This window comes from Engraulis encrasicolus, chromosome 3 (genome assembly GCF_034702125.1).
Source record: "Engraulis encrasicolus isolate BLACKSEA-1 chromosome 3, IST_EnEncr_1.0, whole genome shotgun sequence".
NCBI classification, from domain to species: Eukaryota; Metazoa; Chordata; class Actinopteri; order Clupeiformes; family Engraulidae; genus Engraulis; species Engraulis encrasicolus.
The window spans coordinates 29,940,554-29,957,849 of record NC_085859.1 but is presented as its reverse complement, the minus strand read 5'-3'; the positions used below and the strand labels follow the sequence as shown (position 1 = coordinate 29,957,849).

General features: G+C 49.9%; 1 protein-coding gene across 1 annotated transcript in view; it reads right to left on the bottom strand.

The window, feature by feature from the left end:
- Nucleotides 1-17,296, bottom strand: part of LOC134444429 (fibrosin-1-like protein) — a 329,076-nt gene that overhangs the window by 163,389 nt on the left and 148,391 nt on the right. The window contains exons 3-4 of the mRNA XM_063193753.1: nt 8,072-8,173; nt 2,027-2,062 (exon numbers count right to left, since the gene is read on the bottom strand). Coding sequence (XP_063049823.1) covers nt 2,027-2,062; nt 8,072-8,173 — 138 coding nt within the window. The remainder of the gene's footprint in view (nt 1-2,026; nt 2,063-8,071; nt 8,174-17,296) is intronic.

Here is a 17,296-nt window from a genome sequence, read left to right as displayed (position 1 = left end):
TTTTCACTCTGTCTCTCTCCCTGTTTCTTTCTTTGGCTGTCTGTTTACTCTCTCTCTCTCTCTCTCTCTCTCTCTCTCTCTCTCTCTCTCTCTCTCTCTCTCTCTCTCTCTCTCTCTCTCTCTCCCTCTCTCTCTCTCTCTCCATCTCTCTGCCAGGGACGCGTCTGCTTGCCACCTCCACAGCAGCTCATCTCTTCTCATCCAGGGCGGGCCCCTGAGAGGCCCCCGCAGCCCCACAGCGGGGCCCGGGGCACCTGCAGATAAGGCCAGCGTGCAGCCCGCCGCGCCTGAGCAGCTTGCAGGCGGGACCCCAGACAGACCCGCGAGCGCCCCAGAGGCCACCACCTCATCCCCTGCTCGCGCTTCCCCCACTGCCACTGCCACCGCCACAGATAACGCCACCAGATAGGGAGGCAGGACGCTTGACAATGTGACACATCCTGCCCCCCCCAACCCCTCCATCAACGCCTCCTCCACCACATCCTCCTAGCACCACCATCGGCCATTTTTCCCTCTTTTTCTCTCTCTTTCTTTCTTTTTCTTTTTCTTGCGTCTCTTCATTTTTTTCTGCACCTCTCTCTCTAGGCCTCTCTTTCTCTTTCTCTCTGTGTCATGAGGAAGAGGAGGGTGTAGAGGGATGAGGAGGAGGAGGGAGTCTCTCTCTCTTCTTATTCCACCTCCCTTGCTTTCATATATATATATATCTGTCTCTCCCTCTCCCCCTCTCTCTCTCACTCTCTTCCCTTTCCACCTCCTCCTCCGTCTGATGTGACAGCTAATGCCACAGGGTCCCAGAGAGGCCTTTGAGAGGTCACTTTTTTCAGCTTGTTTCTCCCTTCAGAGTGTGGAGCTGTGAAAGCGTTGAATGTGACAAACCATGTGGTGTGGAAAAGGAGGGTGAGAAGAAAAAAAAGACTTGTGTTATCGCTCAACGTTGCGATTGTTCAAAATACAGTCTTTATACAGCTGTCATCGGCTGATAAGCGTTGTCAACTCGTATCAGATGATACAGTTCATTTAATAACTTGTGTGGTTATTGTTATTGGAGCCTTTGTCCTCCACAATAAAACCTCTGCTCACACAACAGACTCGGATCGCACCATCTTTTTCTTATCAAAAAAAAAAAAATGCCCAGATTCGAACAAAAGGCAAGTGTTAAGACTATCACTCAAAGCCCTACCCGAAGAACAAGTCTCGCCATCAGAGAAATAATCACGAAATTTAATCATTTTTCCATGAACGCTACTGACGCGGGCGCCGCCATCATCAACCTCTGCAGCTTGCATGCATTAGATTCCTCCTGTGCACAAGTAAGGGTGTGTCAGGAGGAGAGATGACGGCTTTGTGACATTCTGCTGCATGGTATGCATGAGTGCTCGCCAACGTCGACTTTCAAGTAATATAAATAGCCTACCGGTGACACCTCGCTAGCGAGAAGAAGAGAAAAAAAAATCGGTGCTAGGATGAAAAGACGATTCTGCGTCTTCTCACTTCGTCGCCGCCTCACCTGGGAATACAACAACACACGCGCTCCACCACAGGTGATATTAGGGCCCGCCTCGCCTGCGCGCGTCTCCGAGCGACGGCAGACATTCTATAAAGTGCATAATTAGGGAAGAGTCGGGAAGAATCAATGCACCAGGGAGACCATCTCGGTGGAGATTGCTTCTGAGGAATTAGAGGAGTGCTTTGGGGAGCGCCGGCATATAAAAGGCTGCCGCTGCTGAGGTACTGGCAGTCAGTAGAGCAAGACAGAGACATAAGACATTTTAACTGCCCCAGTGCGGAATGAGATTGCGGTAAATAAAAAAAAAAAGTGGGAAGATGGGGGCCATTTACTTAAGGTACAGCGGGACACCTTTTGTACAATTTAATCAGTCAGTCATCCAAGAGTGATGTCCTTAATATCATGATTTCTCCATTACTCTATTTAACATAATTAAAATGTCTACCTGTGGGCCCATAAAAGTGGCCGTGGAGATTGTAATTCTGCCATAAAGCCATGAAGCATGAAAATGTCACTTACCGAGTAGCCGCGCCCTGACAGCGAGTGTGCTGAGCTCTGTGAGAGGAGAGAGGAGGAGAGAGAGAGAGAGAGAGATAGAAGGAGGGAAAAAGGGAGAGAGAGAAACAGCGGTGACCTTTAAAGGACTGACAAAGACATGATGAAGCCGCACCACTTTAATATCAATACGCGCATTAACCTTTTCCCTGCCTGCGCACGGTCAGCCGTGATCCCATTCGCACACGGGGTCCTGCCCGCTCACCGCACACCGACCGAGACGCATCATGTTGCAAATGCAGAGCGCTCCATTACCGCGGGATGGGAGGAAAAATGATGAACACGGTGTGGCCGTGGTTGGCAATCTATTGAAACCTATTGGTTGGAACGACTTGATATCTGGGGGAGCAATCTAGGGCCTATTGTGCAGCCTGTTCGGTTGTGGGCCTCGACCTGTGGTAGGCCTGGGAAAGGTGCAATGCTGATGGGAAGTCAGATTTGGGTAACACTTTACTTAAACCCAATTCTATACATCTAGCTTATAATGCCTTATAATACCTTGCATTTATAACGCATAATAAGCTAGATGTTTAGTTATAACTGTTGATATCATGAAGCTTTATGAGTGTAGCCATAATACATTGTGACTATTTATGATGCACGTTATAATTCATTATAAATACGCTCCTAATGCACCATAGAATTGGGTTTAAGTAAAGTGTTACCCAGATTTGCACAGGTGAGCAAATGCAGACATGCTAATGAAAACCTAGGTTTCAGACATGAGTTATTTTGTTCGCAAATGACAATACTGTGGCCCTTTATAAATTAATTTTGTTTGGTCCTTAGGTCTGTGGTTAGGTTAATCATGGAAATCATGGAATCATGGAATCATGGAAAATAGCATTGAGTTATCTTGAGGAATAGTGATGCTAATCTCAAAGAAATAAAAGCTATCAACTACTGCAAGCTAAGTGACACTGATTTTACGGCTACCAGAAGCATATGGACTTGATTATTAATTCAGTTCCGTACCATTCTGCACTGAATATACTTTTAAATATATCTGCAGTAACATTTCACTGCTTTCAGATTTTTCTCCCCATTAAATTGCCTGATCCAAGTAAGAAAAAGCACAGGGACCTTTTATTTTCTTGAGGCTCTCACGCAGAACTCCTTCCCCCACTAATTTACCATGCAGTTGCATCACCTTAAAATGTCAAACTCTCACACCTTCTAAATAATGAACGCTCCACTTGGTGAATAGGGTAAACATCTAAGAGTGCTCGGAAGAGTTTTCAAGTGAAGTCCTCAGCCGCATCTCACAGGATCACTTCTTCCGCCTTTGAATAACTGTCATTCATCCCCAAATTCCGGGAATGAATAATTCAGTGCAACGTACAACTCAGTGGTGGCGCGCACGCACTTCAACACAGCTATAGCGATTCGGGTGGATTGTTTCACCTTAACGCAAGTGCTATCCCCTCCCTGCTCTTGCTGTGAGGAGGCGAGGAGGCAAGTAACTAGACTGGCACCTCGGAAACCTTTGATGAATAGGGGGGCCATGGGATCCCAGTCCTTCCACAGTTCATTCCACCGAGCGAAGGCCGACTAGAGAGGGTGGAGAGAGGGCTAGTGGGTAATGGCGGCAGCAGTGGTGCTGGTGGCTGCCCCTGTGGAGATGGTGGTGGTGGTGGTGGATAGACAGAGAGGGAGAGAGGGAGAGAGGTGCTTTCTGTCACTCCAGGCACAGTCAAGAATATCAATCTCCACATCTCCGTTACGTCTCAACCTCCCTCCTCCCTTCCCTACCCCCCTTTTCCCTCTCTCTCGCCCCCCCTCCCCGCTTTTCGATTGGCAATTTCAACCATAGTCTCAGGAGGGGACTTTTCTGCTAGACCAATTTTGTCCTTGCCTGGAATTCAATCCCGGTGCTACTACCCTACCCTACCCAACCCTACCCTAACCTGAGGGTTGCCAGATGAGTCTGATGATTTCCAGCCCAAAAAATGCTCAAAACCCGCCTAGAAGCACAAAATCCCGCCCAATTCTATTGATTTCTATGGAAAAAATTGAGCGGGTTTTTCTGCTAAATGCCATTTTTACCCACACACGGCCATCCTAAGCAGCCCAATTGGACGGGAAATAGCCCAATCTGGCAACACTGCCTACCCTACCCTACCCTACCCTACCCAGCCCGGCGCTCTATCCCTCCCACACCTGCGCACCACTTTAGCCCTCATCAGTGCCTCTGTTGCCTCTGATTTGCGGGCCGCCCCCCCACTGTGACAATTAAAGAGGCGTCCTGCCGCAAACCGGAAATGCGGGGTCTGTGGGAGCCAGGAAGCTATATTCCACAGCTCCTTCCTCTTCCTCTCCTCCTCTGCCTCCTCTTCCTCCTTGATCTCTCCAGACGGAGAGATGAGGGAGGAGTGGTGTAGGAGAAGTGTCGTATGTGGACAGCCATGGTGCCCCCCCATCCCAAAGGGTGCAAAAGTGAACGTGTGTGTGTGTGTGTGTGTGTGTGTGTGTGTGTGTGTGTGTGTGTGTGTGTGTGTGTGTGTGTGTGTGTGTGTGTGTGTGTGTGTGTGTGTGTGTGTGTGTGTGTGTGTGTGTGTGTGTGCGTGCGTGTGTCTGTGTGTCTGAGTGTGTGTGCGTATGCGTGTGCATGTGCGTGTGCGTGTGCGTGTGCGTGTACGTGTGCGTGTGTCTGTGCATGCGTGCGGGCATGCATGTACCCCTAGCTCTCTTGGGAGGGCAAGACTATTTGGAATTAGCCTTACAATGCAGGGTTCATTCAAGTTTGGGGCATTCGGAGGAGAAAAGGCGGCTTATTTAAATGATAATGAGGGGACAATGCATTCGATTTAGTGTGGCTGAATCGGGGAGAAGGGTGAGGTGGAGTGTGTGTGCGTGCGTGTTTGTCTGTGTGTGTGTGTGTGTGTGTGTGTGTGTGTGTGTGTGTGTGTGAGAAAGTGTGTGCGTGTGTGCGTGTGTGCGTGCGTGTGTGTGTGTGTTTGCGTGTGTGTGTGTGTGTGTGTGTGTGTGTGTGTGTGTGTGTGTGTGTGTGTGTGTGTGCGCGTGCGTGTGTGTGTGTAGAAAGAGGGGGGGTGAATCCATTAAAGCTGGCGTGGTTCATAAGCCACGGGGTTGGGATACATCTAAACACTCTCTCTTAAAAGCCATTATACATGGCTCTCAATGGATTTCTGCAGCGCTTAGGGCTTCAAAAGGGTTTAAGAAGCTGCCCCAGAGAGAGAAGGGGATAACGGGATGGGGTGGGGGGTAGGGAGGGTTGAAGAAGGGGATGAGAAGGGTGTTGTATTGGGACAAGAATCAGGGATGGGAGGGGGGACCAGTGGGTTGAGCAGAGGGGCTGTGCTCGTGACACTGGCAGAGTTTTAGGGTTAACTAAACAGCCCCGGAGGACCGAAAATGTTGATAAATCCGCCCCCTAATCCATTCCCCTTTCCACGCCCATGAGGCCCTGATGCACCTCTCCCTCAACCCCAATACTCTCCTCTTTGCACCCCTCTTGCACACCCCCTATGCACCCTCAACTCCTCAAAGGGCCGGTGACAAGTGGGGCGGGCCCTGGCCCCCCTTTTTCCCCCTGGGGGCTGCGCTATTGGCTTCTTTGTGAGCTCGGTTGCCGTGCAGGGGCCAATCAGGGCTCGGTGGAGCATGAAGTGCTCAGCCCAAGAACAGGGCCCTGATCCAGCAGGTCACGCTTTGCTGAGGGGAAAAGGTGGGGTTGGTGACGCTGAGAGCCCCATCTGTGTTAGCCCTCCTCTCCCCTTCCCTTCCCTTCCCTTCTCTTCCCCACCTTCCTCCTTTCTCCACACCTCCAAAGCTGTGGCACCTTGCCCATCCCAAGACCGTCTCTCTTCCCTCACTCTTCAGAGCACCAGCACATTGGCACACAAGCTAACCCGCCCGTCGTATTTCCTTAATCCCTCTACCGCATGGCATCAGAGCCATGCTAGCTGTGTGGCAACAGCTAGGGCAAAATCGACCCTTTTCTGGGGGAAAAACAAACAAACAGATGAAGCCCATGTGCCATGTTTTTACAAAGGCTGTGTATGAAAACCACAGCTGTCTTAAGGAAACGTGAGGAAACGTGGCAGTTGTTTGTCTCCGTTTTTTTTCCTTTTGGCGCTAAACACGGGCAATCCAGTTAGCTCATCACCAGAACATCATTAGATAGCTTGGGAGACTTTGAAGTGGATATCAGAGTCGTCTTTGTGCATCTTTGTGTATGCTTTGGCACGAATTAGCGTGGCGAAAAACATTACGGAAGATTTTCACGGAGCCTGTGAACAACAGAGAGATGGTGTTTACAGAAAACGTTTAGCGACGCTGGCCAACACATTTCCCTCTATTTTTTCTCTCCTTTCTTGCTTCTTCCTTTTTTTTCTTTTTTCTTTTTTTTTTTTAGTGGCGAGATGCCGGTGGAATGACAATCTCCAGTTTAGAGAGACGGATAGATATGGATCGCGCAGGCACAGTGATCTGCTTTTTCTCTTCGCCGCCATTCATTTGGCAGCAGATTAGAGAGACATGCCATATCTAACACCGTCAGCGATTACAGCATGCAATTTTCAACAGCTCCCCTACCAGCCCCCCTTTCACTGTTGCGTTTCCCTGTCAGAGCTGTCAGCCAGCATCTCCCTTTTATCTGCCAAGCCTGCTTTTTCCTCCTGACTTTTTCATTAAAAAACAGCCTTTTACACAAATTCATGAGGAATGGCGAGAGACAGATAGAGACGAAAAGAGGCAGAGGGAGAGCGAACGAGAGAGAGAGAGAGAACGACAGAGACAGAATGAGCGAAAAGGAGAACAAATGAGGGAGCGAAGCAGAGCGCGAACACAACATGAAGAGATAGGAGGTGGTTATTTCCTCTACTTCTTTAATTTTCCACGGGATTGTGAATAGCTTAAACAATGCACTTAATATGTTCATTAAAATCTTTTCTTTTCCATTATTTTTTCCCTCCATCAGTGCAGCGCAGAGACAGCTTCTTGCCTCTCTCTCTCTGTCTCTCTCTCTCTGTCTCTCTCTCTCTGTCTCTCTCCAGCCGACTGCACAGTCTGATTGAATTTGGGTTGGTTTGGGGAAGGCCTAGCTTGACAGGCATTAGTTAGGAAGCATATTCTACATTCATTTAAAAGGAGCCGCGTGGGATTTTGCATAAATTCTCATTACTTTCTCTCCCCCGCCCGATCCCAATTGCATTATTTTATCCCCGTGCCAGCCAGCAGCCAGCCTGCCTGCCTGCCTGCCTCACTCCTCTCACTCCGCGAAACCGACGTCGGCCACTTATCTCGGCAGTCAGTAACCATATGGACAGGATGCCGACGATGATTGGACGGGCTTTTAACTCCCTGGGCGGTCAGGTCAGACGGACGCCTTGCCTCGCACCTGCTTGTTCATTGCCTAGCGTCTCCCGTGAGAGGAGCTAACCATGCTTGAATGTATACATGTGGTGTACCCTATCCTACCCAAGCTCTACTGAGCCATATTCTGTTACTGTATGTGCAAACAAGTGCTTTCCGGTATCTATAGATTCATATGCATTCATAGAACACATTTACATTAATAAGTCAGAATGCCTCTTCATAAGGCTCAGCCACATATAATAATACTAATATAATGCATAATAACTTATACTGTGCATACTCACTGGTTGCACAAGCAGGCAGGTGAATCCTCATCACCAAGAATACACTGTGTCTCGTCAAATAGGAATAAGGTTTGTGACAGTGCATTTTATCAAGTACTATTGACTATGGTCTTTATAAATGTATTATAAGCTTTTGGATGTGTCACTTTCCATGGATGTGGATGTCAGCACAACATTCACACTGCATGCCACAATACTAATAATAAAAGTACCAAAGACGATGACAGTCTTTGCTTAAGACCCCCCATTCATGAGGCTTATATATTTTCCTCCCATTCCTACAAAATCCAGAAGACTCACAGAGCTTGACATTTAGCCTGCTGGATCAAGTATGACGTGCGAATGAAGTGCTAAGACACCTGGTCCGCTCTCGGGGGGAGCTTACCTCACTGAGTCTATCTTTGGAGTTACTCCGCTGGGGTCTGGCCAGTTCCTGCATGGCCTCCTCCTCAATGTTCTTTGCCGGTTGACCTGGGAAACCTCGGAACTGTTAAAAAAAAAAGAGAAAAAGAAGAAGGAAGAAAGCATAAGACGTCTGTTTTAGTAACACACGAAAGCGATAATGGAATGGGAGAAATATGAAGAATGAAAGTATGAAATGTGAATCTTGTTGTTGTTGTTTCAGGAAATAACATGGCGGTCATGTACATAGATAGATAGATAGATAGATAGATAGATAGATAGATAGATAAATAGATAGATAGATAGATAGATAGATAGATAGATAGATAGATAGATAGATAGATAGATAGATAGATAGATAGATAGATAGATAGATTATTTATTTGTCCTTTCGGAAATTTGTTCTGTGCCATTTTCAGTGCATCTGATACAATTACAAAGACATTACAATAAACAAGAACACAATAGACAAACACGACCACCCAGTATTCTGAACGTGACCCTATCACATCATATGTGATGCAACTATGAGGTCACATACATTCACTATCATTACACACATACAGTAATCTATGCTAATAATCTTTAAATGTGGACCAAACAGAATTACTCCATTTCCTTCTGGAAACATGCAGCATGCATGTACACAGTGGCAAAACCGAGGGGAGAAATGACAAAAACCTAATTAAAAAACATTGAAACGGTAAACGCTTGGGAACATTCGGGTTTTTAATGTAGACCAGAGGCATTTATTTTTCCCTCCATGTTATTCCCTGCATGTTTTCCCCTAATGGTCTGGACACTAGAGGTTTGACTCAATAGAGTAGTAACATGGCGCCAACCTATATATTACAGAGCGGGTATGTGATGAAGGTTGAGTAGTATATGCTAATGTGTGTGTGCGTGTGTGTGTGTGTGTGTGTGTGTGTGTGTGTGTGTGTGTGCGTGTGCGTGTGCGTGTGCATGTGCGTGTGTGTGTGTGTGTGTGTGTGTGTGTGCGCGTGTGTGTCTGTGTCTGTGTGTGCGTGCGTGCGCGCGCATGTGTGTGTGTGTGTGTAGGATAAAGAGTTGGCTAGCATAACCCTGCTGCAGGTGTGTAGCATCCCATCAACGCAGCGAACTCCCCCCCACCTCCATCCCAAATCCAGCCCCACATGCACCAGAGAGGGCTGGGAAGGCTGCAGGGCGTAATCCATTTGACTAGCAGCTTGCCAGTGGCTCCCTCGTGGCTTTCGCAGGCAAGGGGGTGTGTGTGTGTGGGCACACTGCAGTCTCCAGATCTCCGCCGCAATTTAAGCAGATCACTGCTACAATTAACCTTTCCTGGTAAATATCAATTATGGCCCCCGGCTAGGTAGAATTAAAAGGGTCATCAGCTAATCTGACAGGTCCTGCTGCACACCGCCACCTGGCCGCCCCAAGGCTGGGGGGGTGGGTGGTGTTGGGGTGGTGCGGCGCGCTACTATACGGGTACGGGGTGCAGGTACGGGGTGTTTGCCTGTCCTTCTGCCACTCGGTAACAAGCCAAACCAGACACAATTCCCATTTAATTACCCCAGCCAGTGGCCGGGACAGGCCAGCTGATTGGATGGATAAATTACCTCTGTGATGAGGTCAGTGGCGAGAGTTGCCAGAGCACCACTGGGAATTGGTGTGAAAAAAGGTGGGTTAGGGGAGGGAAAAAAAGAGGAAGAAAAGAAAAAAAGGTGGAAAAAAATAAAAGTGTCACATGACCGACCTGGCAGACGGAGAAATAGCTGCAGGTGGCACAAATCATGGCTGACTGGCGTCTGAAGACTTTCGCCTCCTCAAACTGCCTTTGACAGACTGACAAGCTAATCAGTTCCTCTGTCTGGAAGTCGGCATGAGCAGCAGCGGTCCACTTTTTCCAACATGGCCACCACAGCAGCACAAAAGGGAGAGACAAAAAAACTAAAATAAAATCGGTGGAGCAAAAAAAAAAAAAAGGGGAAAGGATCGGGTAGTGATTGAAAAGAGGGAGTAACTGGAACCGCACACTGATTGTTTTTGTTTTGTTTATTCAGCATCATCAAGCGCTGATAAATTAAAAATAAGCATTTGCAATCACTACCCCACCCCCCACCATTCCAACCCTCCACTCCCCACCCTTCTTCTCCCTCCCTCTGTTTCTCACGGAAGAGACTCCCCAATCAGGACGCTCATTGATCAGAGGCAAATGTCTAATTATCCGTCGAGTTTAATTACGTGGTCTCTTAGACCCGTTTCCATGCTATTGTTTCTGAAGAATGTCGAGAAAAAAAATGAACTGGAGGCACACACAGGAGATTACACTCGCTTTAACAGACATTAGCATGCCAGCCTCTCTGTGATTAAGACAGCAGATAAGTGTGAGGGGGAGTGTTAATTGGCCCCCGTTTCGATCTGGATCTCTCTAGCAGCGTGTGCTCGTCAATACCGAGCAGCAGTGAGCGAGCGAAGGGAGCGAGCGCCAGAGACACATTATCTTCTCCCGTTAGCTAGCTAGCTAGCTCCAGAGCTCTCTCTCTCTCTCTCTCTTTCACTCTCTCTCTCTCTCTCTCTCTCTCTCTCTCTCTCTCTCTCTCTCTCTCTCTCTGTCTCAGAGGAGCTCGTGGCCCGGCTTGCTGTGTGTGTGTGTGGTGACAAGAGATCAAGGTCAACACCGCTTTCCGCTGCCCTCCCTCCTTGGACTCGAGGATCAGGGAAACGTCTTTGAAACGCTCTCTCGGCGCCCCTAGGTATTGTTCTCGCATTGCGGCGGGCCAGAGTTTCTTTGTCCTGTGGATTAATTTGTTTACCGCAGCAGCTCACAGCAGCGCAGCGAGAATGAGAGAGAGAGCGAGAGGGAGAGCCAGAAGCACGGGGGCAAGGTTAAACAGGTTGAGCTTTTCCAAGCGAGCGTCGAACTCGGCAGGCAGGCAGGCAGGGGGGTGTGAGATCGGGGAGCGAGAGGAAGGGAGGTGGAGGGTTAGGGAGGGAGGGTAGGGCTAGGCTAGGCTTAAAAAGCAGCCCCGAAATATAAATACACAAGTAATGTCTATGTTTTACATGAATAATGCACTGGAAATGAGCTCCATTAGTCTCGGTATTGAACGTGTCTGCGGCCGCTCTCCCGAGGCCCCCGCTCTCTGTGCTCTTTAATTATCTTCAAAGGACCCTCTAGCTTCTTAATTTCCCCCAAGTTGAGTGCTGACTTGGGTCTGCTCATTTACACAGAGCTGTGGGGTTTGCTAAAGCCAACCCCCCGCCGTCCCCGCCGCCTCTCCCCTCCACACAGCCCGCCACAATCACGGATGAGGGAAGGAGAGAGAGAGAGAGAGAGAGAGAGAGAGAGAGAGAGAGAGAGAGAGAGAGAGAGAGAAAGAGAGAAAGAGAAAGAGCAAAAGCAAGTGAGAAGTAGATACAGGAAAGGAAGTGAGGCAGGCAGGCAGGCAGGGAGGGAGGGAGGAAGAGAGACAAAAAAGAAAAGGATGAGTGAGGGAGTGAAGACAGAGGAGGAGAAAAAAAGAATAACAACAGCTGCCTTCCTGTCTGTGCTGTCGGGGCTGGAGAGAGAGAGAGAGAGAGAGAGAGAGAGAGAGAGAGAGAGAGAGAGAGAGAGAGAAAGAGAGAGAGAGAGAGAGGCTCTGAATGCATTCACAACAGTGGGCCAAATCTCCTCTCCCCCATGTCGATCAATCCGCAGTCTGCCAGTGGGGAGACGGTGGCTGGCTGCTTTGTCGGGGCGGGTGGGATGCTTTGTTGTTCTGCTCTTTTGATCCCCCCCTCACCTCGACGCTGCGGCGAGGGCCGGGGAAAAGCGCATGCCTCGGAGGGTCTATAACTCCCCGCCTATGATTACAGGACCGGCTTTCTCCCGGATCGCCTGACCACCCACCCCGCCTGCCTGCCCGCCTGCCCGCCCGCCCGCCTGCCTGCCTGCCTGCCTGCCCGCCCGGACTACCCACCCACCCTGGCAGCAAGCACTCCTCCCTTCCCACCCTGCCTTCCTCTCTTACTCTCCCTCCTCTCTCTCCCTCTCTCTGTCTGTCTTCAGCCCTCTTCTATCCTCCTCTGCCTTCCTCTCTCTCTCTCTCTCCCATTTCCTCCCTCTGTTTCTGTCTTCAAGCCCTCTTCTCTCCCTCCCTTTCTCTCTCTCTCTCTCTCTCTCTCTCTCTCTCTCTCTCTCTCTCTCTCTCTCTCTCTCTCTCTCTCTCTCTCTCTCTCTCTCTCTCTCTCTCTCCCTCCCTCCCTCCCTCCATCTCTTTATGTCTTCAACCCTCCTCTATCCCTGCCTGCCTTCACCTGTCAGTTGTACTCTCTGGGGCTGTGCCTCAGAATCATGGCGTGTCAGTCCACATTACCCTGAGCCCTTGCCCTCCCCACACACCCCTCCCCGTCCCACTGGCTGGCTTTGCCACCGCGCTCCGTCGCCGGGGCCAGAGCCCTGTGTGTGCCACAGGGGCAGGGCAGGGTGGTGGGGTGGGTAGGGCGGGGTGGTGCTGGGTGGTACTGCTGGGAGTGTTTCCTAGGAGGAAGGAGGTGACGGAGGAGGGAGAGGAGGAGGGCAAGGGGGGAGGAGGGCCGTAAGGACACTGATCCTTCCTCTAATTTGTTCGGGAAAGTGTCCTGTGCAGGAGGACCCTCACCCCCATTAACCCAGAGAGAGGCAGCAGAGACCCACGGGTGGGGGGGGGGTATGTGTGTGCGTGTGCGTGTGTGTGTGTGTGTGTGTGTGTGTGTGTGTGTGTGTGTGTGTGTGTGTGTGTGTGTGTGTGTGTGCGCGCGCGCATGTGTGTGTGTGTGCGCGCATGTGCGAGACTGTGTGTGTGTTTGTGAGTGTGAGTGTGTGTGTGCGTGCGTGTGTGCGTGCGTGTGGGTGGGGGGGGGATGGGTGGTATTATAGTGTCGGGCAGCGATGGCGTTCCGTTCTGGCAGAGGGGGCACCTCTGTGCTGCGCCACGCCGGCTCAATCTAGCGGCTCATTATCCTCGGCGCGGGCTGGGGCACACAGGAGTGCACTTTAGGGCCACAGGCCAAATTGATTCATCTGCCATCATTTTCTCCCGACTCAGAAGTGGCAGCTGCTCTGAGCCAAGGGAGAGGAGAGGAGAGGAGAGGAGAGGAGAGGAGAGGAGAGGAGAGAGATAGGAGAGGAGAGGAGAGATAGAGAGGAGAGGAGAGGAGAGGAGAGGAGAGGAGAGGAGAGGAGAGAAGAGATAGGAGAGGAGAGGAGAGGAGAGGAGAGAGGAGAGGAGAGGAGAGGACAGACGTAGAGGAGAGACGGAGAGGAGAGATAGAGAGGAGAGGAGAGGAGAGGAGAGAAGAGGAAAGACGGAGAGGAGAGGAGAGAGGGGAGGAGAGATACAGAGGAGAGGAGAGGAGAGGAGAGGAGAGGAGAGGAGAGGAGAGGAGAGGAGAGGAGAAGAGATGAGAGGAGAGGAGAGGAGAGGAGAGGAGAGGAGAGGAGAGGAGAGAGAAGGGGAGACAACATTGCCGGGGGTTCCTGGCTTTGTTTCCTAGGTCTTGACATCACTCCCCCTCTTCCTCCTCCTCCTCTTTCTTCTTATCCTCTTTTTTTTATTCTTCTCTTGCCCCGACTACCGATACCCCTCCCCTACCACTACCACTACCGCAAGATCCCTATCCACAACCGACTGACCCCTTCACCCATCTCCATTTCTGAAATTCCCACTTGAGTTGCCCTGCTGGGGATTTCACCCCCTGCCCCGCAGAATGAGTAAGACAGACAGACGGTGTAGAGGGAATGAAATAGGGCAGTGTGCTTTTGTTGTGATTTCATGGCCATTTGTCCATGTCCATTTGCCCAACCTACAATTACAAAATACATCAGTACCTACAATTCATAATACATAAGTACTATATGTTATGCATGGGTTCTGTGATTCTGTGTGTGTGTGTGTGTGTGTGTGTGTGTGTGTGTGTGTGTGTGTGTGTGTGTGTGTGTGTGTGTGTGTGTGTGTGTGTGTGTGTGTGTGTGTGTGCGTGCGTGCGTGTGTGTGCGCGCTTGTGTGTGTGTGCATGCAAATGTCCGTGCTCATGCGTGTGTATACTGTACATGTACACATAAATACATGTTCTTAAAACATACAAGGAAAAAAATACCCTGTACTGTACAGGCTCCCATTTCCACCGCAAGAAGCTAATGAGGCCACAGACACACGAGCAGACCTTGGGGAGGTGTATATTGGTGTCAGGCCGACGCAAACAGCACACGTGTCCTCTGCCGTGCCGCCGCCTGTGAAGACTTTTTTTTTTTTTTAAAGAATTTAAAATCTCAACTGTCTCTTGGCCTACTTCATGACTAGTGCCCCCACCACACACTCTCTCTTTCTCTCTCTCTCCCTCTCTCTCTCCGTCTCTCCTTCTCTCCCTGAGCAGAGCAAGCCTGTCTCCCAGGCCCTGACTGTAACAGATGAAGCAGGCAGGATCAGTGGGGTCCCTGTGGCTTATTCGCTCGTCCCGCTCCGCGCTTGTCACCCTGCGCCATATGTCTGGTAAGGGGCAGAGGGCTGGTGGTGGTGGTGGTGGTGNTGGTTGGGGGGGGGGGACACCTGCTCCTAAAACACGAGCCCTTCCCTCGTCCCCTCGCCACCTCATCCCCTCGCCACCTGTCTCCGAGGCTCTGGCCCCCGGCGCACCACCCTCCTCACCTGTCAGACAGGGTAATTAAACCCGGCTCTGCCCTGCACTGATAACCATAGACCCCCCCCCCCTTCCCCTCCCCGGCTTCCCAGGGTGCACCTCTCTCCATGCTAATAACAACAATTAGGGCATCCGTGTCGAAACGTGGCCGAGATTATTTGAACAATGGCGTAGAGCGATCCCTGGGATTCTATCTGTGCGTTGTGGTTGTTTTGTTTTGCTTTGGGTTTTTTTTAATCAGCCAATCTTCCGCTTGCCTTTTGAAGGCTTGTAATGTTTTGATTCCCGTGCACCTTATTAAGCGTTAAAAAAGTAGCAACGTGTTTTGCAAATGCCTCTGAATGATAATGAGAGACATTCAAAACAGCACTTTCCCTTTTTTTTCTTCCTGATGTGGTTTGTTTAAACCCCCGGCATGCCTGGTTTGGACTGTTTTGCAAGTCAAAGCTCTCGATTCAAATTCTAAACAAAGAAAAGAAAAACATTTCGGGCTTGTGTACAGTAGTGACTTTACCATATGGGCGGGCGGAAACCCAACGCTTCAGAGATCATTAGTGATGGATACCCTCCGAAGAGTTGGGGATGTTTACTGCATGTGGCAAGCTGTGATTTCACCTCCGCGGCCCCCAAAGGAGACGTGTTACACTCGGGGGACGCAGGGAGCACAGCGCATATGTGTGGAGAAGAACTCAGGTGCAAAACACATCCTGAATAGCCATTAGTAGCAAGAACTGGTGGTGCGCATGTTTATCGGAGAATGGCGTGTGAAATCCGGAACAAGAAGATTTAGGCGTTAGCGCGAACGCTTACAACAACCCAATACCATTTAAGGTGTGAGAACGTTTTCTGTACCACTTCCCTCCAGACAAATCCGGAGAGGCGTGTGCACTCTGTTTGAGTGCATCATTTATTTTATGCAAAAAAAAATCTCCACCAAAGTCTCCAGAGGATAGACAGGGAAATGCTATTCGCGGCCCGCGAGCGAGCACAGCACAAACACGAGCACAACACCTTTCAGCTCCTTTTGGCTCTTAACACTCCCAAGTCCCTGGCAGGCCATTTGAGACTGCTACTGCTGCTACTGCTGCCACCGTCCGCCATTTGAGTCAGTGCTGACGGGCGGGCTGGCTGGCTGATGTGAAAATGCATCCATGCTGTGCTGGGAGATTGAAATCCCACTGGACGGCCGCCCAAATGGCATTTTAAAGTGCAGCGTCTGACTGAGGAGATCCGTATGGACGCCAGTGACCTTATGGCAGTGATGGATCAACTCTGGCCAGAGATCAACCGGCTCGCTGGGGGAACACCCACATGTGCTCAGACAGGCACGCCATTTGAGATGCATGATGTGCCAAGCCTGGGAGAAATGGAGGCTCATCAGGTCAACTCCACTGCCTGGAAACAGACAGCTTATTATCACTTACATAAAGCAAGCACGCTGTTTTTTTTCCTTTTTATTCTTCTCTCCCCCCTCTCTTCCTCGCCTCCGCATCAAATGTGACATTCACACCATAAAAATGAAACCCGATGACAGCGACACCTCGACTTTACAGGTAACCTGAGAAAGTCGACGGTTCTTTTATTAAATCAGGAAATTATTGCACAGTGTGTAGCGGAAGGTGCCGAGGCAGGAAGCAATGGCTTCTTCTCTTATTATTAATTTACACACCAGGACTGTAAAAAGTGAAGGTGTTCTTCTCGGTGATGGCAGGCTCCCAAAAGGTCTTCTGGATCCTCGGCGCGAACAGCACCTCTGAACTGGATGAGTAATGTGTTGTGCTCGCACACGCCGTCTCAGAGGACATGCTGTTCCCGCTTTCGAAGGTACGGAAGACTGATAATGCGGGTGGTGGTGGTGGTGGTGGTGGTGGTGATGGTGGATGTGGTGGGGGCGAGGGGATGGTGGGTAGGTAGGAGGTGGTGGGGGCAACAGAGAAGCGGCCAGGGCAGGCTGCGGGCAACGAGAGAACGAGAGAGAGAGAGGGAAAGGGGTGAAGACGTTTTTTAATGGGAGGCAGATGCGGCACATGTAATGAATCATCTTCGCTTAGCACTACTCCCCTCTGATGTCTGAGGACTCATCTTGCCCTTGGAGGGAAAGAAGTTCCAGGACGTTATCTCCTGTCTGCAGAGACGAAATGGGGAGGTTAGCGCTTCACCCTATGAGCACGTAGACCTGCGGATGGTCTCCCTCTTTTCTCAGAGTATAGGAAACTAAGTTGGTTGTGGTAGAACACAGTTTGCTTGGTTAAATTCTGTATGTACTGTGCATGTGTTTATGAGTTAATTCTGGAAACTCTCCACAAATGTGTATGTGTATGTTTTTGTTATTTGACTGTGTGGATGTTTATTTTAAAATGTCCACAGCAAAGAGGAGAGTTTGTATTCCTCATTTGAGCAGCAATGAGACAACTTCCTCTAAATGACCTTTAGCATCAAAAAGGCTATCGCGAGTTTTAAAGGGACACTGTGTGAGATTTTTAGTTGCTTATTTCCAGAATTCATGCGGCCCATTCACTAATGTTACCTTTTTCATGAATACTTACCACCACCATCAAATTCT